The 24,015-nt window shown below is 46.8% G+C and overlaps 1 protein-coding gene across 1 annotated transcript; it reads right to left on the bottom strand.

Moving 5' to 3' along the window:
• Window positions 1-2,319: 2,319 nt before the first annotated feature.
• CFAP52 (cilia and flagella associated protein 52) lies at window positions 2,320-21,248 on the bottom strand (the record flags this gene model as incomplete). Its single annotated transcript, XM_082492326.1, has 14 exons — window positions 2,320-2,510; window positions 3,321-3,432; window positions 3,603-3,705; window positions 4,324-4,475; window positions 6,653-6,798; window positions 7,476-7,624; window positions 9,442-9,612; window positions 10,583-10,683; window positions 16,376-16,492; window positions 16,957-17,056; window positions 18,090-18,218; window positions 18,879-19,015; window positions 19,765-19,964; window positions 21,194-21,248. 14 exons carry the CDS (start codon window positions 21,246-21,248, stop codon window positions 2,335-2,337), a joined length of 1,848 nt encoding a protein of 615 aa, XP_082348452.1. The 3' UTR covers window positions 2,320-2,334.
• Window positions 21,249-24,015: the final 2,767 nt, after the last annotated feature.

Here is a 24,015-nt window from a genome sequence, read left to right as displayed (position 1 = left end):
GACGGGGCTTGGAGCAACCTGGGCTGGGGGGAGGTGTCCCTGCCCGGGGCAGGGGGTGGAAATGGATGGTCTTTAAGGTCCCTTCCAACCCAAACCATTCTGTGATTCTATGGCAGCACAGCTCTGTGCGTGGACACCATGGTGGGGGGTCTATTGGAGCGCAGCGTGTGCGCTGTGCCATGGCAGGGCAGGCGCTGTGCTGCTGCTACCGCGTACCAGCCGCCGCCCTGGGCACTGACCCACATCGGCCGGCTACACTGGAGCAAGCGAATTCAGCCAGCGGCCACGCTTAAAATTTGGGCTGGTTTTGATAAGGCGACGCCACTTCACACTGAAAAGAAATATGTGCAGGAGAGGACTTCTCCGAAGACTCGGTGCTCCCCGTTTCCAAATCCGTAAGACGACAGACACAGCGCCTGAGCCTCCCGGCCGGCTGTCACAAACAGAAAGTGTGGCTTACCAGCCTTCACCCTCAGCGTGCCAACTCCTGTCCTCCACAGAGTCAGCGGGTAACCGTGGCCAGGTGAGTCAGGACAGCCTGTCTCGCTTTGTTGCCTCCACACCGTGAAGAACCCGTTAGGGCAGGAGGAGCTTGCAGGGCTTTGATCCTTCCACCCCAGGAACAGCCCCACAGAAACAGGACTTTGGCTCCCCAACGGGTTCGTGCATTCTCCTCCCACTTGTAATGACAGGTTTGGTGCCATCTGATGGGAAGGGAATTGCTTTGCTGACGTGGGACTCTGCCGGAGAGTCATCTGCATCTCAAAACCCCGCACCTCAGAGAGCACGGGGAGGTGGAGGTGAGACGGGTCCCCGGGACGGCCGGGAGAGCTCTCGCAGGCTGCGCTTCTGTTTTCCTTCCCCTAGCACAAGCACAAATGTTTTGCCTCTCCATCCCACGTTCCAGCAGTCTGATGCTGCCTTCCAAACCACAGCGAGCATTGCCGCTGAGCTGGTAAAACCTGCTGGAGTGTTTATCGCTGCGTAGCATCAAATCTTGACTCCAGAGAAAAAGAGAAAGGAATGACTTAATTCCTTCGCTCAAGACTCCATTAATAAGAGCAGAGATATTTCAACCAGAAGGAACTGGACTTGCATAGCGTTTGATGGACAACTTATGTGCGCAGATACCCTCCAAGCCAGTCCAAAGGGACCCTCCCTTATTGTGCTACGAGCAGTAAACATTTTTAGTGGCATATAAAGAATAATAACCAACAATACCTTTATATTGTCATCCCCCACTGCCTACCAGAGCAGCTAATGCTATCAATACGGGTATGACAGTATCTAGCCGACACTGCCTTTAAATCACCATCTCAGTTAACTAAAACGCCTGTAAGCCTTAATATTTTAAGGAATGCAACATTTTGCTTCCATTTCAGTTTATAACAGAATTCTCACAGGCCTTCAGTGCCCGCAAAAGAAATATTTACTGCACTCGCATCATTTCACAGCCTGGCTGCCTACACTGATCTTTAAACAAACAGCATCTTGAGAGCTGTTGGTTTTAATAGCAGATACGACACCGGGTCCCCATTCTCAGACAAAATACATATTTCATGCAAATTTGGAGCCTGTTTGAAAAATTAGGCCAAGGACCAGGAATCTGAGCGTGCCTAGCTGGAAACATACAGGCATTTTTAGAAATGACTGGGCTCTCACTCTTGAAAACCAGGCCCCTGCAGAGAGTTTTAAATTGGACACCGCAAACGAAGAAGCCGCGACGTCCTTGTATTCCTTTGAGAACAGCGATTTAAAAGCTTGACTCAAAAGAGCCTCCCAGTTAAACGCCCGAGTTGGAGCCCAGGGCTTTTTCCTTAATCACGACCAGACAAATGAAAATGAACACAGAAGACTGAATTTACACAACGAGTTATTCATTAAAGGAAGGGATAAAAGGGGGTAGGGAAGAGAAAGAGAGGCCACGTGAAAACGAGAGAGAACCCACAAATGAGCAGACATACAAGTAAGACTGCGCTAGGAGACTACCAGGAAAGGTGGCAGTAACAACATGTAAGTGTTACAACAACAACCAAGATGATTTTCACAAGTGACAAATCCTTTCACACTAATCTAAAAGAAATAACAAATTCATACCCCCCCTGAAAAAAAAAAAAATCAGACCTATTTATTCACTGCTGGAAAGGCTAACTGAAGGATCTGGTAAATGCATAAGAGAGAATAAAAGTAGTATCTCCTCTAATAGTACTTAAGCTAAAAAAATTTTAAAAAGCTTAAAAGCTTAAAAAACTTGAAACAACTTAAAAAAGCTTAAAAACAACTTCAGTGGCAAGACAAAAGGGTCGCTGGGACTGGGCAAGGAAGTAGCAGACGTTAGTGCAAGTCTGGGTATTTCCAGAGCAGGATGGCACCATCTGCGCTCACACTCACAATGTGCTGCTTCTCGGGGCAGATCTTGAGACGGGTGATGGTGCCACTGTGGCCCACTCCAACATGAGTCACTGCACCCTCGTCATAGTTCCACAGTTTCACCAGATGGTCTTCACCACCTGCATTGGGCACAAGGGAAGAACAAACCATTACACAGAGTTCTGCTGCTTTGTGTTCCCAGGCAGGGGAATACTGAGGCATTCATTTGATTTAGGAAGAGTGGGACGCTTTGTCTTGGGCATTATGGCAAAAATGACTTCTCAACTGAAGGAGAGAGTCAGCGTCCAGTAGAGCGCTCAGCACCTGCACCAGCAGACCACAGTGAGCTGTGACCAGCAATCAGTACCAGTAATATGGATGGCCTTCGAAAGGCTCTTGACCAACGTTTGTTTAAGAGGTTAGTCTAAAAGAGCTGGTGCCGACATCAAATCCGTGGGGTTTAACTACAGTTGTTATATACAGCCCCATGGCTCATCTCCGCTAGTTCTAGGCTCCCAGAAGAGAAGACATGGTGGTGAGGAACATGCGAGCCTGAGGCTGAATGGAGCCTGGAGTCATTCCCACCCGCAAACGAATCGAGAGTGCCAGGCTGCTGGAGCACCTCAACAAACCCTTCAAGTGCACAGTGAACACCACCAAACTACACGAGGAGCAGGGCAAGGTGAAACCCTGCATTCTTCCCTTGCAGATGTCTGAACCTTGTCTTCATCTTTACATTACATCTTGCAAGACTGAACCATCGTATCTTCCAAGTCTGAACCACAGCCTTTTTCTAAGTATTTTTCTCCAGTGATTCATTTTATTTTCCCCTTTAGCTAACCTCTCCCTTTGTCCTCTTTTTTCTTTCTTTACTGAGATCCTTGGTTCATTGCCTTCTTTTTCCGGCTCTTAAAATGACCTACTCTTTCTAGTTGCATCCACCCACTCACCTGTGACAAAGTACGCCCCATCTGATGTGATGTCCATCCCATTGATGGTACCCGATGCAGAGCCTTCCACTTCCCTGATTGCGGAGCCGTCAAACACTTCCCAGTAGGCAATCTAGAGAGCAGACCGGAGAGGAGAGCTCAGCTGTGCACGAACAGCACACAGATTTCAGCCCTGCCCTGTAACATGAACTTCTGCGGAGGTACAGGAGTTTCATCATGTAACAAGCCCCACACTTGGTGTTTTGGAATTATGGCAAACAGAATTCCTGCTGTTTTGCTTACCTTTCTGTCTGTCCCGCTGGTGATTACCTGGTACCCTTCAGGATGGTAACACGCACACTTGAACAATGTGTTGGCTAGAAACATTTGTTTTCTTACGAAATGCCTGCAAAACACCCACAAAACAGGACAGAGCAATAGGGTCAAAAAACGAACTTTGACTGCCTGAACTATCTCTGCCTGTGCTACACATCAGATCTCTCATTCTACTTGGCTATCTTCAGGTATTGGTCTGAGTTCAGGGTTTCAGAAAGCCTACTGGGGTCATCACTTCTGTTCCCCGTCGCAGCTGCCTCATAAGACTTTTGATTTGCTGTCCCATGAAATAAAATTTTTTAATCCAGAATGCTTTCTAGGTGTTAATCACCACGCAAACGTTTCCGTACCACAGTGTAGAAAGTCCGCAGATCTGCAATAGCTCGACAAGAGTCATACAGCGCTGGAAAAATTAGCTAGTTGGAGACATAGGAAATCACCCGCTCCACTCCCTTGGCCAAGCAGGATCCAATACAAGAAAAGAACCGGAGACAAATGTTTGTCAAAACTTTTCTGAAAAGTTTCTAGCATTGGAGGTTCTTCATTCCCTGACTTAATTGTTCTTTCTAGTAATTTTTATTTCCTAATGCTCTCTTTCCCCTCCTCCTCGCTATGTGGGGTCCCAAAGAGGGCGCGGTGACCCCACAGAGACATTACTAGCACTTGCAACACTTATCTGTCTCCTTACACAATATCCCAGACGATGCACGTTCTGTCAAGGCTGGTTGTGACACACTCTTGGTCGTTATTCTTAATCTTAATGCAGGACACAGCACATACGTGCTCCTTCAGAACTTCCACCAGTTTTTGAGTCTTCTCACCAATCTCCCAGACCCTCACCTGAAAACCAACAATAAACATCCACTTTTGTACCACCTGCTCCTCACTGAGCTCAGGAAGACACCTACGGTTTTCCTGAACTCTTTTTTTTTTTTTTTTTTTTTTTTTTTTTTTTAATAACACATACAGGAACTGAATCTCAACGGACTGTCTCTATTTTCCGGCGGGTTATTCCTGCAGGTGACTCATAGAACGGCACTGAGTCCTTGAGAGCATAACCCCCTTGGTTCAGGAACTCCTGACCATTAACCCACACCTTGTTTTTGCCAAGTCCCCACTCTCCCGTGCTTCAGTTTACTCCTCTCTCAATCAGGAAAAAGCATCAAGTCCATGACAGATCTCCAGCAGTGCTTTAAAGAGCAAAGAGCAAGGCTTCTGCAATGGAATATAAGAAAGGGACCTGCTATTTGTGCTACCTATAACGCCAGTAAGGAAACAGAAACCAACTCTTTAAATCTTTGATGTGAAACATGGGCCTGAAAGCACCTCTCTTCCCAGTGGTAGCAACAGCAACAATCTTTCTGCTTTGAGGACTCGATCCTTCACACCTTACATTTACTGTCCCACTAGTGCCAAACTTCATGGTATCTTTTTGCTTTTACATTCCACTCAGGTCAAATCCTCGTGAAAATTTAGAAATTTAGACACTGACATCAAAAGCAGAGAGAGCTGACCACCTTCCACGTTTTCAAGCCTGATGCTGAGTTACCTGTGGCATCTGGATATCCAATTCCCGCTTGCTAAATGAGCGGAGCATCCAGATCCCTGAAGCAACCCTGAAAGTCACAGCTTTCAGATGACTGATTTTGACGGAACCATGAGCATTTCAGAACACCTTTGTTGCGTTCCAAATGAATACTGCCAGCGCTCCCCTACAGTCCTCATTGCTACTTACCCAACCTTTAGCTTTCATTCTGTCTCAGCTGTCTTTTTTGATTCAGAGATCAACTAACCAGAGCCTGTGCCATTCTGCGTGTGCTGATACAGAATCTAGGTCCTCTGCCTTCTGCATCCTCGAGCGCTAATCATGCAAGGCACTTAACTGTTCTTTTATTAGGGAAGAGTTGAAGTTGCTCATTGTCTCTGATGTCTCTATGCAGTGAGACAAGGCAGTGCTGCCGTAACTGCTCTACGGGAGAGCTGCGGTGCAGAATGATTCAGAAAGATGGTTCAATGATTAGGGCATTAGCCTGAGATTTGGAAGACCCAAGTTCAATTCCTCACTCTTCAAGACTTCCCGTGCACTCTGCAGCACGGCACACTGAACACTTGAGATCAGGGTACACAAACAAAGCACAGAGCAGTTAAGTCACAGCCAGGAATCCACGCACGATTAAATGTCTGGTTCTGAGTGCTTGCCAGGCTGCAGAGAGGAAGTCCGAAGCAAGGCAAGAAACTGAACATGATTATTTCTAATTATTTCTTTTTAATGTAGACAAACCCCCATATTTAAATTATTTAAACATTAGGAGTATCGCTTTTACAGATTGAAAAGAGCCACAACTATACCAAGTGCATGGAATAACCAAAGTACATGGTGATTGTTTGCTATTGCCAGAAAAAACCACTGTTGAACTGCACAGGCATGATGCCTGTAACTTATTTTCTGATTTTTATTATTATTTTTACTGGAATGTTTCCGTAATTGTATTAGAAACGGAGTGATTATTAGAGTCTTTTACTGACACCGTCACCTAAACCAGATAGTACCATCTCATAAAATTAGGAAGTTACCCCATAAACACTATAGTGTTATCAAGTGAACTTCATGCTATTAAATGAATTCACACATGTCAATTTGGACAGGACTAAGACTTTCAAAGCAATGACAGAAAGAAAATCTGTGCTAGAGCACAGTTAGACGGTGGCCTGCAAACAATGACTGATGCAGATAAGCCAAATATAGGGGAGAGACAAATGAACAAAAAAGATTAAGAGTGTATTCTCCATCAGAAGGATTTCCAGGGCTGCCACGCCAGAAGAAATCAGGGCATTGTTTTACATTATGCTCTCGGAGAGCAAGAGATTTGCATCTATCAAAAGCTCATTTTTTTGAACTCCATCCTTTGCTCCAGTGAAAGCTAAGAATAGCTCACTTTCTGACTAAGCAGTTACAGACAATTCGCAGGCGCTGTGATGAGACCACAAGCTGCTCCAGGTTTTTAAGCAAAAATTACCTGCCCTTCACCTCCTCCACTAACAATCCGTTTCGAGTCACTTGTAGCAGCAATTGCCATCACTCCCAAGCTATGGGCATGGTTAATTATATACATCAGCCGGCCGGTCTCTGGTGTGAAGGCGCGGATTTTCCCGTCATTCCAAGCTGGTGAATAAAAAGAAACAGATTACCCAGGCGCACAGACTTTCCTCATAGTCTTGTCTCTCTCTCCTTTCCAAATGAACCCGTTTTTTTTTTTAATAAGTTCCTTTGTAAGACCCACCCTGTCAGATCACCAGTATGCACATCAAACCAACTGTACTGTAGACGTAGAGCTATAGCCCCTAAGAAACTATTGAAATTTAATTCCTTCTTTTTGGTTCTGGCTATGGGCAAACTGGTTTGGTAACAACGGGGGGACTGCACTGCTGCTCGAGGACTGCAGCAGTTCCCGTGTAAGCACACGGCAATGGATAGCAGGGTTTACGCAAAAGGTGGTCTACGTACATCACAGGTTAATTTGTTGCATACAACAAGGTTAATAGTTTAGAATTCAGTCTTTTGAAGAAGACTGAACTGAGTTCTGAATTGCTGGACTTCAGAGCCCAAGCAGGGTCTTTGGTGCCTTCCATAGGCACTGCCACTACAGCACCAGGATACTGGGGGCTGTGAGCAAAGTTCATCAGACCGGCTGCAAGAACAGAGGCCTTTGGGTCAAGCAATGAACTGAATTTAAACCCATTCCCGATTTAAACCTCTCTTCCTTCTAACATACTAATGTTTATTCAATTTGGCAACACTTAAAAGACTGGACTCTATGGTGGGTCTAGACTGATCCTTACCCGAAATGATGCTCCCACCATCCCTCATAATCTCTATGGCATAGCAGGTCAAGTTGGGGACTGTGATGCGCAGCAGCTCCCTGTTTGCTGGGGTGTGCCACACTCGAATATCATTTTTGGAGCAGGTAGCGAACACTTTGGAAGAGCCACTGGAGAATTCAGAGAGGAGAGATCAGGAGGAGGGGCATACAGAAAACGCTTCTTTCTTTCTCAGATCTTAAATCGTCCTTCAAAGCTCAACTGTTCCTAACCTGCAACTGTCATCTTCCCAACAGGGATTACCATGGTTAAGAGAAAGGCCTTTTTCTGTAGGATCACCTTTCTCACATAAAATTCCCCTGGTTTGCTTTCCAGTCAAAGATTCATTTTAAGAAACAGTTAAACTACAGTGAAACCGAAAGAATTCTTTCTACTTCAGGTGAAGTTGTGACATTTATTTCCCATGTGCAATCTCTAAACAACCTCACATGTTGTGTATAGTAGACACAAAAGTGGGTGTAGAGGTGCTGACTGCCCAGATTTCACATTAGGGACTAACAGCAGCCGCATATTGTAAAGATGTCATTTTTTATCTTGCTTACTGGATGATTCCTATTCAACATCGCTGAAGGCAGTAGAAACGATGGCAAAAGCCTGTTCATAATATACTTGTTAGACATGTTTGAATAAAAAAAAGACCCGCAGCATTTCAAAAGCTATGGGACTGAACGCTTTGAAATAAGCTCTAAACCATACATCCTAGGGATATGACAGAAAGTGAAATCTAGAAAGGTACCACGAGCTTTTGTTCAACATCACCATCAATGCCCAGAAAGATGAACCAGGACAGAGAAAACTGGTGCAACAAAAGTGTGGCCCCTTTCAAGCCCAGCTCGCACGGGCGCTTTAGAAAGCAGGATAACATCAGCAACCGAAGTATTCTGAAATAAGCCAGAACACGGAAATTATGCCTGTACTTCCCAACGAGTGATACGCTCTGTTCAAAAGCAGTTAACAGATAAAAAGGTTAAACATATACGCAAGGATGTAGTCCTGTAGCCCTTACGATCATCCCTAAATGCAGCTCAGCCAAATACCTCTGTAATGCAGATGCGTCACTCGGGTATATTAGCATCAGATTACCCTAAAGTGCCAAATGATTTTCTCCTTAAATTAGAAGGATGTGGGTTTTTCAGGCTGGCGACAAGCAGGGAGGAGGGCTTCTTGCATGGTGCACTTTGCTGCACCCTGGTAAGATCTGATCCTTTGTGCCGTGCCAAGAAGCCATGCGATAACCACATGCCAAAAATAAAAACTTTCATTGGGATCAAACTCCCATTCTCTATTTGGAGAGGAAACAACCGATCCATTGTGAGTTTGTTGGGATTTTTTAAATTAAGTGTCACGATCCTACTATACAGGAAAAGGGAACGTTTGCTGTCTGTACTCAACATCTCTCATCACAAGCCTAGAATTTAATATAACATGCCATACTGTCAAACATGAAATCCTAAGTGAGGCTGAGAGACTCAAAAAGTCCCTTTGAACAGTCAGTTTTCAGCGGTTGTTACAGGTGGGTAGAAAAACAGACACCTCTACAAGCTGTAGCTGCAAGAGGGTACCCAAAAGCAGCCTTTCAGGAGTCACGCTGCTGGCAGACTAAGAGCCCCGAGTCTCCTAGCACCAACCCGAGGTTGCCATTGCTGCCATTACCCAAACAATTAATTCTGGTCCTTTTATTGACAATTCTTTCTGTAAAGCGATGTTTTTTCAATTCTCAAACCGGACTGCTGCCTTCTGCATTCAAGCAGCTGCTCACCATCACCCTTGCCTTTCACCGGTAGGTCAGGGTATAAATCAGGCTGTAAGGATGTTAGAGGCTTTGGGTTCCTGTTGGTTAAAAGGTGTTTAAAAGGTATCCTGACCTTACTTGCCGTTTACTCGCACTTCTTTGGCAGCAAAAAGCAGCCCAGCCAGTTATACTCACAAAGGAAAAACGATGTCGTGGATGGCTTCGGTATGACAGGCAGCGATCAGCTCCTCTTCAAACGCAGTGTAGTTGATTCGATAAATCTGGCACTCGTTTGTCCCTACAAAGAACTGGTGACCCTCACCTCTGCATGTCAGGGAAGTGACACCACCTTGAACTTGAATTTGCCTGTTAAGAGAAAGCAGACTTTTGGCCTGAGGTTGACCTCGAGGTACTTATTTTTCAGCTTCCCTTTTCCCCTGACTTTACAGAGTCTTGACTTTCCCCGCTTCCCCAAAAAGCTCCATACGAGGCTGTGATATCAATATGCAAGAATGTGGTCAGGACAAACATTTCATTCCCAGCCACACGTTAATACTTCATATGATCCTGCCTGGCCCACCTGCTACTCTGCCAGGGCTTGCAGAGGCACTGCTTTGCAGACTTTGTTTTCTGGACCAGGGCCTAAGGTAACAGCATCTTTGTTGATATTCTTGCTCAAGTGCACTTAAATATCCCGTACTCGAGAATATTTCCCGACAGTTTAGATCTTCTGGGAGTAGTTTCAATTGTACAAAGCTAAGCTTGCAGAACTGTACGCGCACGTTGGCTACTCAAACAAGGCCAAATGAATGGCTGTGAGCCCGATTTTCAAATAGCATATGGGGAAATGACGCCTGCAGCTTTCTGGTTTGTATGCAGAAAAAAGCCTTGCACGTACTCCAGAGCTTTCAGACATGTGCCTATAAAATTAGCAGAGCCCTCCTTTGCAATCCCCTGTCCTACAACAAACCTTTTTTTAGATGGCCAGTACTACTCGTTCTCAGCTGCCGTAAATAAGCATAATTTTTCTGACTTCCCCAGACCTGTCTCACTTTGCGTCAATTTAGGATCTGACTCCTAATGCCTAAAAGGAAACAACGGTCATTTAAAATGAATGATGCACAGGGCAATTCACTTCTGTGCAAATGCACGCAGTAATTTTCAGTCTGCCTCAGCTTCGTTACGCTGGAACCACACTGTCTATTTTGTCAGCAGGACTGAAAAACTGAGATTTATTTGGATTAGGCCTTTAGGTAGAAATGATTGGTTCTTATACTGGGACTCTTCGGGGGAAATGTCACCTCTACCCTCCTGATTCTCCCATCTACAAACTCACTTCATTACTCTGTAGCTTGAGCCTTTACAGAGAGCTACAACCCCTCCTCCGGTGCCGACTATTAAGTCTCCTGTCTTCAGCAAAAGCAAAGCTGTGACTCCCTAGGAGAAAACAGGATGAAAACACAATTGGATGGAAGCAGAGTCTCTCTATTGCTGCAGTCGTGCGGAACAGCACCACGGAGTCTCTACCATGCTCCCGATAGCGGTGCTTATGTCACTTAAATAGGGCTTTATCAGTACTCTGACTGACCTAGGCTAAAGAGTGACACTCTAGAGGGAGAAGGGAGAAAAGAGTTATTAATTACAGGGGTACATGAACTACTACGGTGGGAGTCTTGAAGGAGCAAGCAAACATCATCAGGGATCCTTCAGAGCAGCTGGGATCACATATGAGCCTTACCTCATTCCAGCAAGCAATACACACACTTTGCATTAGTGCCTCTGCTTTTCCTTCCACTGGTTCTTCATCTATCAGACAGGAAAACAACGGGGGATAAAACTCAGCCTAAGCGGCCTTTCCTACAGCTCCTTCCAGGACAGATCCTCTGTGTCCCAGGCCTCTCTCCCCATCTCGAAGATGGGATCCCATCTCCCACCTATTAGTGATGAAACACATTTGGCACACAAAAGCTTTGGAAACTGCTCAGCCCATCATCAACATGGGTTTTCGCTATTTACTAAGAAGAGTAGATCAACAGGAGGTCAGCCATTAGAAAAAGAAGTAATGGTTTTTGGTGGATAAATCAGACTACAGTATAAACAAACAAACCAAACAAAACCAGCCCTTGGCCTTGCCACAAAATTTCAAGTATAGAAAAGTCAGTCCCTTCTTCAGTTCTCCTGCCTGTGAAGTACTCTCTTAAAAAACCCAAAATAGGCTGCAAGAGGGGCAGGACTACTACTGTAGGGTTAAATCTTCATATTTTTACTCAGAAAAATATCCCTACTAGCTTGGGGGAACACACTCATGAGTGAAATTGAGGGGAGTTCTTTCCTGTGGGGGCGGCAGAGCACTGGCACAGCTGCCCAGAGAGGGGGGGAGTCTCCCACTCTGGAGCCATTCCAAACCCGCCTGGACGTGTCCTGTGCCACTGCTGGAGGTGCCCCTGCTCTGGCGGGGGGTGGGACTGGGGGAGCTCCAGAGGGCCCTTCCGACCCTCACCAGTCTGGGATTCTGTTTTCTGGTGGACAGATATTAGACTATAGTAAAAAAAACCCAAACAAAGCCAGCAAAATAACAAAACCGGTCCTCAGCCTTGCCACAAAATTTCAAATATAGAAAAGTCAGTCCCTGTTTCAGTTCTCCTACCTGTGAAGTAATAGTACTCTCTTAAAAACCCCAAAATAGGATGCAAGAGGGGCAAAACTACTACTGTAGGGTTAAATCTTCATATTTTTGCTCAGAAAAAATATCCCTACTAGCTTGGGGGAACACACGCATGAGTGAAATGGAAAGAAAAAAAAAAAACAACAGGGAATAAAGGAGGCTTTACGCCATCAAACCTTGGACTGAAAGCTAAGCTCTGCCCCGAAGGAAGCGTGTACAAGAGGCACTTCCACTCTCACCACGAGGGCAGAAACTCATGGCCGTCCGTTGTCCCAAATCCAACGGGCCAGCTGGGAGCAGCTCCAGGTTCCCCATGACCTGTCTGCTGAGCTTGAGAACTCCAACATAGACTCCAGCAACATTTGCCACGACCGAGGTTTACACGTGGTATTGCTAACTGTTGTGATAGTACCGGCAGTTTCACAACATGAAAATTCTTTTCTCCTTTAAGCCCGAGCTCATACAGTCATTATGTGACAACATTTGCTGTTTGGCGGAGCTCCTTCTGGAAAAAAAAAAGGCCTCACATCTAGCATTTAGTGCTGTGAAAGCATGAAGAAGTGAACTCCCAAATAAGCAAGAGGCAAATCAGAATAATTCTGCATTTATTCTTTAGGAAGAAATCACTGTGATGTGCTCACCCTGTGGTTTTTGAACAAATACAGGCGTCAGCACTTTATGATAACGTTTGACATCTAAGCAACACCACCCAGTGTTCCTCTTCTTTTCAAGCATTAATCTGGCCTAAGCCCAGTAAATTTTCAGGAGTTTTAAACACTTTCAGAGTGTTTAAAAGAATGAAAGCCAGAAAGCTTCGATTTTCTGCATGGAAAGGACTGAAGCTCTAAGGAAGGAGAGAGAAGAAGTGAAGAAAGAGGAGAAACCAAAATGGATGTTTGAGCTATTTGAACCTGGAAAGGATGTTGCAAGAGCCACAGACGAGGTCTGATAAATTCAGAAAAATTACTTCGGTTCAATTATCTGACCACATAGAAGCAATTGGTTGTTTTTAAAGTCTTGCTTATACTTTTTGAAGAAAAAAAGTAACAATCACCATATACATAACTGCACACTCCAGTGCTGGCATCCCAGACAGCTTTGCACCTACCTATGCACCAGCTAAGGATTACTTAACTTCAGGAGCAAATAACTAGATTGCAGAAAAAAATATATTAAAAAAAACTAAAATTCCTGATTTGGAATTTATTCGTACTGGATTTCTGCATTAGTCTGTCTCCACCAGCAGCACATCCACAGCCTCCTGTAATATCAGGACCGATCACTGGGAAAAACACAACCTCCAGAGAGGATTTTATGCCACACTATCACAACACTACCAGGCAGGAAGCCAGGGTTCATGCAAATATTCTTTGCAAAAGCATGAGAACAAAGGCATTCCTTTTAATTAGAAATACGATCCACAAGCAGAACTGTTTCTGAACAACGTTTTTAAAAATCTCCTATGAGATGTTGGCAGCATTTTGTGAGTCCCTTGTTATCACAGGCCCATCAACTGTCTTTTGATCTGCTATTTTGCAGTTTTTTCCTGTAAAAGACTTCCACCTCCAAAGCCCTTTGGGGTTAGCATTAGGGCAGCTGGCGGCCTTAGAAATCAAACCTACGACTACATAGTTTATCTGATTACAGCTCCCTGCTACTTGCTAATAAATTCAAGTTTTTGCAGCACTGCCGAGACTGCTTTGATTTTTTCTGCAGTACTCTCTTCGGTTCTTCAATTTGAGAGGGATGCAGGTATTATTAAGACAGAAAAAAAAAAAACCCTTAAAGTGGCCAGGATTCATTGCCAGGCTCTCCAAATCATCAGAGTTTGATTTCAACCTTAACCTGACAATTGTGCTTCTTTTTCTTGTCCAGCCTCTTTTTTGAATCACCAGGAGTAAACAGATAGCTTTAGAAGCTGCAGTTGTCATTAGTGGAGTCAAGCAGTTCATGTTAACGATGCGATGAATGCTCTATTTTATATACTGCCAGTCCTCTTGTAGGTGAAATGCAGAGCCTAATGGAGGAGGTTAAAAATAGCACCATTCATTATTTACTTCTTACAAAAAAGAAACCACGGCTTTGAAGTATGATTAGAAATGAAAATACCAGTAAAAATCCAGCCTGCCCATTCCCTTCCCTGCAGGGATACTTGCTCTTTGTCCCATTCTGATCTCTTGCAAAGCTCTTGAGCGCTCTATGAACTCTTCCAGTGCACCTCCTTTAAAGATATTTTTTTAAATGCAAATCACTCCATCTATTTCTGAAAATGCATTTGCAATCATGCACCTGAACGGGTGCCTTATAGCTCCTCGAGCCTGCGATGGAGATAAAAATTAATTTTGCTGGTTATTCCAGTATTTAGAGATGTTATAAAAATGCACTTAAACTTTATTCCCTGTAGATGGAAAACAAGTGGCTTCATCATACCAGCGAGCTATTTGCCACTCCTCTTCAAAACAGAAACAAAGAAATCTTCAGATCGTGTCTATATAATAAACACATTCTTATACTTCTAAAGGCAAAGTTCAGTTAAGGTTGACCAAACTGATTTTCAACAAACAACATCTCCTCACCCAGGCAGTATCTATAAACTCTTTCTTTAAAGATATGCTCGTTGTGGGGTGGCTCTGGATTCCAGGTTTAGAGTTTCACAGCACGCCACTGGCTCATAATTCCCCGGTGTGACGGGTGAACACGGGTTTCAGAGACACAGGATAACGTTCACTCACGAATCTGCATCTTTTCAGAGAGAACTGCAACCAAGTGACGAAAACGGTTCCACAGGGAGAGAGGCCGGGACAGTTCCATAGCTGGAGGCTGTATGACCAACCTCCCTGCCGCGGAGCGGGGGAAATGCCTGGTGAGGAAAGGCAGCACGTGTCCCAAAAGCCATGCTTCGGAGCAGTCCTGCCTACCTTGAACCAGCACGGCTCTTGCTTCTGACACAAAAAACATGGCAGCTTTGGGTTGTGGGGATAGAGAGGGGAGAATTTTTGTTACAAGTACTAACACAGGGTACATTTTCAAGAAAGATACAAAAGATGCCTTGTGAAATACACAGAGCTCGGCGGGGGCGGGGAAGAAAACAAATCAACACTTCTCCTCAGGTTAGCAATATGATGTATTGAATTGTGTAGAAACAAGGATGCAAATACTTCTGGTTTGATAAATGCTGTGGTTTTGACTTGAAAAAAACATCTGCAAAATACCTATTTTGGCATTGAAGCCTATGCCACAAGTGGAAATTTCTGTCATAAAACATTAGATCCTATGTGCGTTCAGCGAGGGCTTGTTGACAGTCTAGTGACAAGGTGTTATTTGTACGCAGAGACGTGCAATGGGTGGGCGGAAAGGGAATCACAGAACGGAGCTAGGAAGGGAGAACTGGAAAGTATGAAAGTGGATCTGACAGTAGCTGGAGATAAAACGTACCAGCACCTTCTCACAGACTGCCACAATACAGGTTTGCCCTGCTGAATTTCCCATTTCGGGCATACGGAAACTGCACTGGCGAGGGAAGGGAGAAGAGGAAGAAAGCAAGAGGAAAAGGGCTGATAGGGTTGTGCACTCGTCTGACTGAAAAGCCTGTCTGTGAACAACAGAAATGTCTGGTTAAAGCAACAGGGTAAATGAGGAGATTGGAAGGACTACTTGTTATTTCCATCCAAGGCGAATGTCTCCTTTTCCCTCCCTTCTCCCAAAACAACCAGTGGTATATCTTAAGGAGCTGCCATTATGCAACACTAAAAACAAAGTTTAAGTCAGATTAATGCCTACCAGCTCAGGTCTCACCCACAAGGCTGGCTGGCACCTGTGACAAGATCCACTTCTGGATCTTCTCTTCTCCCTACCAACTACATGCATTCTAATAAACTCTCTAATTCTATTATCTAGACTATCTGTTGTCAGTAAGAACGCTGCCTCATCAGTGGCAGAATCAGACCTTCAAAAAGACAACCTCCTGAAAGGAAAGGGGAGGAATGGTACGGGGAACAAACACAAAAGTCGGGGGGGGGGGGTGCCTTAAAAATAGCTGTAGTGTTTTGAAGTTTTTCCAAAGTAGTCTTCCTGTGGCAAAGAGCTGTCTTGGAAAATTTCAGCCCAGGTAATTTAACAAATCTTTCCAATCTGAATATAGGACCATATAGCAGTAAGCGTGGGAAAGCCTCTCAACAAAACAATTGTTTTCCACTTTTTATGACTTTTTCCAGATTTATTATAAAAGAGAGTTTGTGGGACGATACATGAGATTCAGGTAAACCCCAAATTATGAGCCAAATGAAACCGGGCTAATGGTCTCAGACTTTGGGATCAAGACCGAGACACAAAGAACTAAGAGCACAGAAAAAGGGTTACTCTGTGAATCAACTTCGTAACGGTTCTCCTGGAGGTTGCCCTACTCTCAGTTACTAACAAAGAGGAGGATAAGGAAAAAATTCATGTCACAGAGCTGCGACTCACCAAGCTAAACTTCTTCTTCTGGGGCCCATATTTAGTCATCACCTTGTTATTTGTATTCACTTGCAGGATATCACCGCTTGACGTGCCAACATAAAAATCACTATCATCATCTGCCATCTAGAGCAAAGCATAAAAAAAAAAAAAAAAAAAAGAGATCATGGTCCAGGCAGCGAGAAGTTTGTCCCAAGCCTGGCACTGGGCTGCATAAATAGCTTCATTTCAGTGGATTGCCAAAGTTTCAGCCAACGCTTTCATCCCTCACACTCAAAGACCTTTATTTGAGTGCAACGCAAGGCAATTTCTAACCAAAGCTAGATAATATTTGGAAGCACAAGTGGGATCTTCTGGGTGCTAGAGCCTGTGACTAAAATACACGCTGCTGCTCTTTAGGAGCATTCAAAACACTCTTTCTCAGGATAAAGAAACTGTGCGAGACCATCTGCCAGGAGCCAACACTTAGTAACTTCACTGCCATCGTGCAGTTGTAATTGGCATTTCCAGCATTACTATAAAAGCTAGTGTTTTTCTCTAGTCTGTAGAGAGTTTCTTAGTTCAGCCAAATCATTTGGGCTGAAACTTACCTGAACGCACGTCATCTCTCTTTTCACTTTCCCCATATGGCATTCAGTCGGTCGGATTTTCTTATTTGCTAGATCCAGTTCCCATACTCGAAGGGTTCCACTATAAGAAAGAATATAGTGGGATCAAATCCATATATGCAGAAATATCCAACTTCTTTCACTACTAGGTAAATTAAAAAGCTTTTACAAGGCTACATTATTCTGAAATTTTAATAAGGAGGAAAAAGAACAATATCAGAGAGGCCAGAAGTCAGGCTCTGTCTTTGCTGCTGTCTCTTACGGTAACTTCTTCCAGGTAAATCGAAAATCTTTTAAGGTTCAGCAAAAACATACACGAGGATTACAGAGGAGTATGTAACAACCTTGACACTTCATTTCCTAAAGAGATGTGCTCTGTGGAAATCCTGCTCCCTAGAATAGGAAATGAACGGTATGGGACACTTTCAACTGTTTTCTAGCATAATTTAATTGACATCATAGGAGCCAATACAAAAATCTTTACACACAGTCGCCCTTACATTTAACAACATGCTAAAATTGCCAAGATCAGCACTCGTAAGTGCAACTGCAGCCAAGAACACCCAAAGCCTTCCCTGATTTAAAGGGAAGTGCAGGTCCTCAACACGTTTAAATGTCAGGCTACACATACGGGGGCTGTCTCAAATCCAAATGTGACTTTTTGTACAAACTTTTGTTACAAGCCAGTGACCAACTGTACATCACAACTGGGGAGGACAGGAGATGATCCAACGACCTGCAAGATATCATTGTTTCTACATTAATTAACCATTGTTCAGAGCCACTCATTGACTGCTTTTCTTGTGTAAACACTGGCAACTAAGTATTTTAAATACTGCATGGGGAATGCTGAGTACAAAATCCTGCTATCGGGAACAGAAGTGACACATGAGGGTCCCTGCATGCTGCTTTGAAAACATTGTTATGTGTAGGACAAGCAGAAATGCCTTAAAGGGACAAGCTGACGGATATTCCTCAGTCCATTCCTAGCAAAAAAGAAAAAACACAGGCACGCAGTTACTTAAGTTTCCTTGTATTTAAGGAAAGGCTCTTTGTAAAAGAAAATAAGTCCGCGGGTTCTTGCCCTCATTTCTTTCATGGAAATAAAACCTTACTTTCCAGCAGTAACAAACATCTCGTCTCTGCAGCTGGAGCACACCACGACGGTCGCATTCCCCGCGCTGCGTGGAGAGGCAGGGCTCCCGCAGACACCCTCTCTCTTTGCAACATCCCACACAACCACGCTGCAGGAGAAGGAGGGGCTTTAAATAGCTTTGGGTTTTGACATTATTTAAAAATAAATTACTAAAAAAAAAACAAAAACAAGATAAAACCTATTTCCCTGCAGTCTGTTTCCACCAGCATACGCAATAAAAGTAACTTTGTAGAGATTTTACCCAAGAAAAACCTTATCACAGCTGTATGGAACTGCAGTTTACATCCCCTGCTCCCGAAGCAAGGGTATGTGTATTTGCCAGATTCCTTCTGCTGAGCAAGACTCGATCATATCTTAGGCCACTCCTAGAATATGATTTAAAATAACTTATTTTTCCACTCTTACTTGTCTGTGTGTCAAAACAAGCCCTCAGTGAAATTTAAACTTCTTCAGGGCAGGGCACTAAGCCAGGTAACTGTGCAGGCTCCATAAGGTTTCTGGGCGATGACACCAGCTGAAGAATAAGCTGCTCCCCTCGTCTTCTCCCTCAGCTGGTTCCCCGTGCCCTGCGCTCTGCCCACGGTGCCCACCCGGCTGCCCAGGGGACAGAGCTGGGTCACTGAAGAGAGACATCAACAGGGGAGAGAGTCAGACTGACAGGAGAGGGAGGAGCAACTGCTCCCTAAGGGCATTCTTCCATGTCCTACAACTTGTCAGGAATCTTGGGCCAAGAAGCAAAAAGCGTTACCTGTTGTCATCTTGGCCTCCCAGCGACACGAGGTAACGGCTGTTGGGAGAAAACGCCAGGTCTTCGATATTCCCCTTATGCTGCGACAGCCGAGCAAGTAACTCCTTCTTCTGGAAGTCCCACAGAATGATGTCCGCCTGAGGTGCAAAGCAGAAGGCGTCAAAGCCAGAGCATCAGACACACCAAGCAGGATTAGATATAACAACTTTCTCCGGCAGGAAAGTTCTTAGAAGCAGCCCAGCTTAAGGTTAGCTTCCATCCACCCCAGGGCTCTGCTGACATGAACGTGCTTCAGATTAGGTGCTGTAAGAAGCATTATTCCAGCTTACCGTTTGACCGGCTCCACTTCATTTCAGAATCAAAATTTACCCTGAGACACTGGGTATTTGACTTAGATTCTAAAATAGTGAAAACGCTAATACTTGATTCCTTCCAGGTGTCTCAAGGTCTTTTCAGACAGGCAAAAATGAAGCCATAAAAATCTTCACAGGTCTAAAAATGCAGGTAGGTACCTGTCAAGGGCTTTTGAAAGTCCTAAGCAGCTCTGGAACTCAGGTCTCACTTTAAATATAACACAATTTATTAATTAATGTCTAATGAGATTGAGGCTGCCACATGCCCACACCACTTTGGATAAAAAGGACGGGAACTAAGAAATCCCTCAATCTAGTTAACTCAGTCCTAGGGAGACTGCTTAATCCTTTACAAAAACACAAGGGCACATCCAGCCACGGAGTAGCCACAATTTCCCATTCTCTGCAACGTCCTCCCACTGTAGGCATCTGTTTTCCAACAAAAGAAAAAAAAATAAACAAAAGGCGTGCCCATCGCTGGCTACCAAACTCCAATTTCAATATTACACGGTTAAAATTAGAGCATTATCCACCTTGAAGCCCATGAAAGTGACTTGTCCAGAGGCAACGTACACCCCATCCCTGGAGACCATGACGCAGGAGATGTTATCCGTGTGGCCACGCAAGAAGGTCTGTTTCTTACTCTCCAGCTCCTGAATTACTATGGTACAGCCCAGGGGATAGAGAATGTGCTCCTTATTGGGGTGGCAGATGAGGCCACAGAGTACATGTCCTGCAAGAGAAAGGAGTGAAAGATCTGCTGGCTGTTAACGGTTCTGGGGGCTGCAGGCAAATTCCCTTCCTCCGCCTGAAGGTCCCAACAGCAGGCTGACCTCTCCCCAACAACTCCGAGCTTATGGCACTCCCGGAGGGGAAATCGCTTGTTCCCCAAGGTTTATCTCACAAGGAGGGCAAGCCGGAGAGCTTTCCAGTTCTTCCCAAAGCTGTTCAGCAGAACAGCCCCCTATAAAACTCAAGGGTCACCTTGACATGTCCCAGACCGCATTGTGCTTCCAACAGCAACCAGGAGATTGAACTGGCCCAGAGCTCTGAGCCCTTCGGTACAGAGGCTTCTTCAGGAGCACCTGCTGACTATGGAGCCACATCACCAGCCCACGTTGCCACAACCTGCCTCAAAAGAGCTACAGAGCCACACATTTCCCAAAAAGGCAGTCGGCTGAAGAAGCCCCGGTGCCTCACCCCCATCCCCAGGTCACAAGAGTGTTTATGACAGTATTTTGTGCAACCTGAGTTGGTTTTATTTACAAATAAAAATTCTCACTCTAGTCATTAGAAAAAATAAAAATCCTGCAATTCCATCAAACTTTTCCTGTTCTTAACTTTGCATCTGTCTCTGGGAATGCCGGGCACGGGGAGCACCAGGAGATGGCGGTGAGGGGGGCAGGAGGGGTCACCCGCACCCGCTGTCCAGGCTCACCCCACAGCACCGCGGCCCCAGCTGAGACCCACGGCTGCCCCACACCTGCCCCCCATCGTGTCCTGCCCTCCCCTCGACCTGTCCGCTGGCAAGCCGTGCCCCACGGCTGCCCCCACTGAGTCTCACACCCCACTCCAACCCTCACACAGGGTGCCCCATACCTCTCCAGCTGCCCCTATGGTGCCCCACACCCCCTCAGCTACCCCCTATGGTGCCCCACAACCCCTCAGTTGCCTCTTTGGTGCCCCACACCCCGTCAGCTGCCCCCTATGGTATCCAACACCCCCTCAGCTGCCCCCTACAGTGTTGCCCACCCCCTCATGTGCCCCTATGGGGCCCCACACCCCCTACGGTGCCTCCCCCCGGTGCACCCCACCCCCTCAGCTGACCCCTACGGTGCTCCACTCCCCCTCAGTTGCCCCAACGGCGCTCTACACCCCTTCAACTGCCCTCTCTGGTGCCCCGCACCCCCTCAGCTGCCCCCCGCCCCCGCCCCAGCCGTGCCTCACGCTGCCCCACACTACCGTTGAAGCCGATGGCCGCCCGCAGCTCCAGCTCACCCACCACCGCCGCCGCCATGGCTCCCCCTCCCCGCCCCGTGCTGGGCACGCGCTGCGATGGCAACGGCGCCTGCGCAACGGCCGCTCCGCGCGCCCCGGCCGGCGGGGGGCGGTGTCGGGGCGGGAACGGGCCTGAGGCGGCGGGGCCGGGCCGGGGCGGGAACGGGCCCGAGAACGGACCCGGCTGGGCAGCGGCGGCCGCAGCGCCCGCCCTGGGGGCCGGCGGAGGTGGTCCTCCCAGGCGGGAAGGGGAGGCGGGCACCGGCGAAGGGCCGGGCCGGGCGGGCGGTGAGGGAAGGAGGGGAGGCCGGGCCCAGCGGAGTCGCGGCTGCCGCCGCCCTTCGCCCCCTCGCCCGGCGCCGTTCCCGCCGGATGCTGGCGGGTGAGGGCACGGCCCTGGGGGGGTTCAAGCCCCCGCCGCTCCTCGCTGCCCCCCGTGGGGTGGGGGAGAGTCAGAAGAGTGAGGGAAAACTCGTGGGTTCAGGTATAAAGACAGCGTTAAGAGGTGGAGTAAAAGCCAAACAAGGAGCTCCTTCCCTGCTTGCTGTGGGCAGGCGGGCGTTGGGCCATCCCCAGGAGAGCGGGGGACATCCCGCGGAAGGGGGACTTGGGAAGGCAAACGCCATCGCTCCGAATGTCCACCCCCTTCCTTCTTCTTCCCCGGTGTGAGAGATGAACTCGGGGATTGTTCTGCTTCAGCCATTTTGTGTGTCGACGACACCAGAGGGGCTACGTAACTTAGAAATAACAACTCCTTAACAGAAGGAAAATGTGAGTCGAGTTTGTGATGGGCTAACCGGCCGTGAACGAATGTGCGCCCTAAAGTACCTAACCAATGGGAAAAGGGGACAGGACAGAAATTCCTGAAGTTTTGTAAGCAGATGTGCTCTTTTTGAGATGCACCCGAGTCAGCTGACTCGTTTATTTTCATCCTGAATAAACTTTTATTTTTGCTTCATTTTTCTCCGTGAGCGAGTGTCTCTCACACCAGCTTTATACACTGAGCACAGCGCCGAGTGCTGTGGGATATCCCTGTGGTCAGTGGGGTCAGCTGTCCCCGCTGTGTCCCCTCCAAACGTCTTGTGCCCCTGTCCTGGGTTGAGCGACACAGGACTAATTTATCTTCTAATACTTGGGAAAAATGCACTTTTAGAAGACTCCGGTGTCTGAATTTGTGTAAATACTTGCTTTCCAGCCAGCTGTGGTGTGTGGGTTTCAAGGCCTCGGTGATTTCGAGCTCACCGGGTGTGGGGATGAGGAGGAGCGAGACCCGGGCACTTGACCCACGCTGCCCAACAGGGTTAGTTCATACCATCAATGGCACAGCCAATATAAATTAGAAAGTTCCCTGCAAAGTTCGCTCCCTCCCATGATGGCTGCCATCCTGAGAATTCCTTGCCCCGGAGCCCTGAGCACTTCCCTTCCTCCCGAAGCTGCAGCGCTCGTGGTGTCCCACATTTACTGTCACTGCTGGGAGCGCACAGCTTCTACGGATGGAACGGGCTGAGGATAATCCTTGGGAAGTTTATATTGGTATCGGGATCAATATTCGTTCTCTAGTGCTATTAATGTTAATCGTCTAATCTTACTCTATTAAACCTGTTTATACTTCAACCCCCAGGTTTCCTTGTTTATCCCAATTCCCTTTCCTGGGTGGGGAGGGCTCATCGGGTGATAGAACTATTATCTAAGCAACAATAAATTGTTATGGGTCTCTCAAACCATAACAGCCCCCCCCCAGCGCATCGCTGGCAGGGCAGTGCGAGGAGCAGAAAATGCCTGGAGAGCTCAGCAACAACCGAAACCACCAGCGCGCTGCCAACACCATTCTCATCCCAAATCCAAACCATAGCACTGCACCAGCCGCTGAGAAGAAAGTCAACCCCATCCCTGCCGAAACCATAACAGACACAGATGAAAGATCTCTTTATATCCCATTACGTGTCCCTTCGGCCTCCCCTTGGGTTCCCCTGCGTGATTTTGGGTTTCTTTTCATTCTTCAAGAGTTTTGAACTTTATTCAGTAATGGAATAAAGCACAAGAAGAAAGGACTGTAGCGTCCCTTTCAGAAATGGCAATGGCGCTCATCGGATTATGGGCAGTGAATGCAACGAGCGCACCGACATCCGTTGTGATTTACAGCTCTAATCGGCGGGTGGCGGAGGTACGCGGCACACACAGCCTCCAAGGGACGCCCGGGCTGTGCCAGCGCATCGGGGACATCCATGGCCTGCACGATACAGCCCCAGCGTCTGGTATCTCCACACGTGAGACGGGGCCTGCTCGCCCTTTACAAGGAAATACGCCGAAGGCTGCTGAGCAGAGGCCGGGCTGTGTTGCTCATGAAGGGCTTATCATTTCCCGGCATCTCGTGCATCCCGTGCATCGCTGGGTGGAGAGACACAGCCTCTTGGGAAGGGAGGGGGACTCCCCTGGGAAAATTCCAGCCGGACAGAGTCCAGTACATGACCGTGGGAGGGACAGAAACACTGAGGACGCCCTAGGAGAGCTTTTTAATTGCAGGGGAAGAGGAATTCTGTGCTGTTCTTTCATTTGAGCTCTGTGGGCGAAGGCCAGGCATGAGGACACAGAGGGCTCTGCCGCACCTCCTCGTTTTACCTGGGCACCCTCTGAAGGCTACAAGCAATTCCTAGCTCTGCCGCGGGGCTGTACTGTGTGAGCTTGCTGCCATCGCCTGCTCCTACAGCCTCCAACCCTCCCGCAAGGGTTGCCGCGTCTGCCTGAGCTACACCTACACGGTCGCGTTCCACTTTGTAAAATGGCAA

Source organism: Vanellus vanellus (assembly GCF_965231255.1).
Source record: "Vanellus vanellus genome assembly, chromosome: 17".
Classification (NCBI taxonomy): Eukaryota; Metazoa; Chordata; class Aves; order Charadriiformes; family Charadriidae; genus Vanellus; species Vanellus vanellus.
Note: the sequence above shows the minus strand (reverse complement) of the source record. Positions and strands in the feature narration are given on the sequence as shown.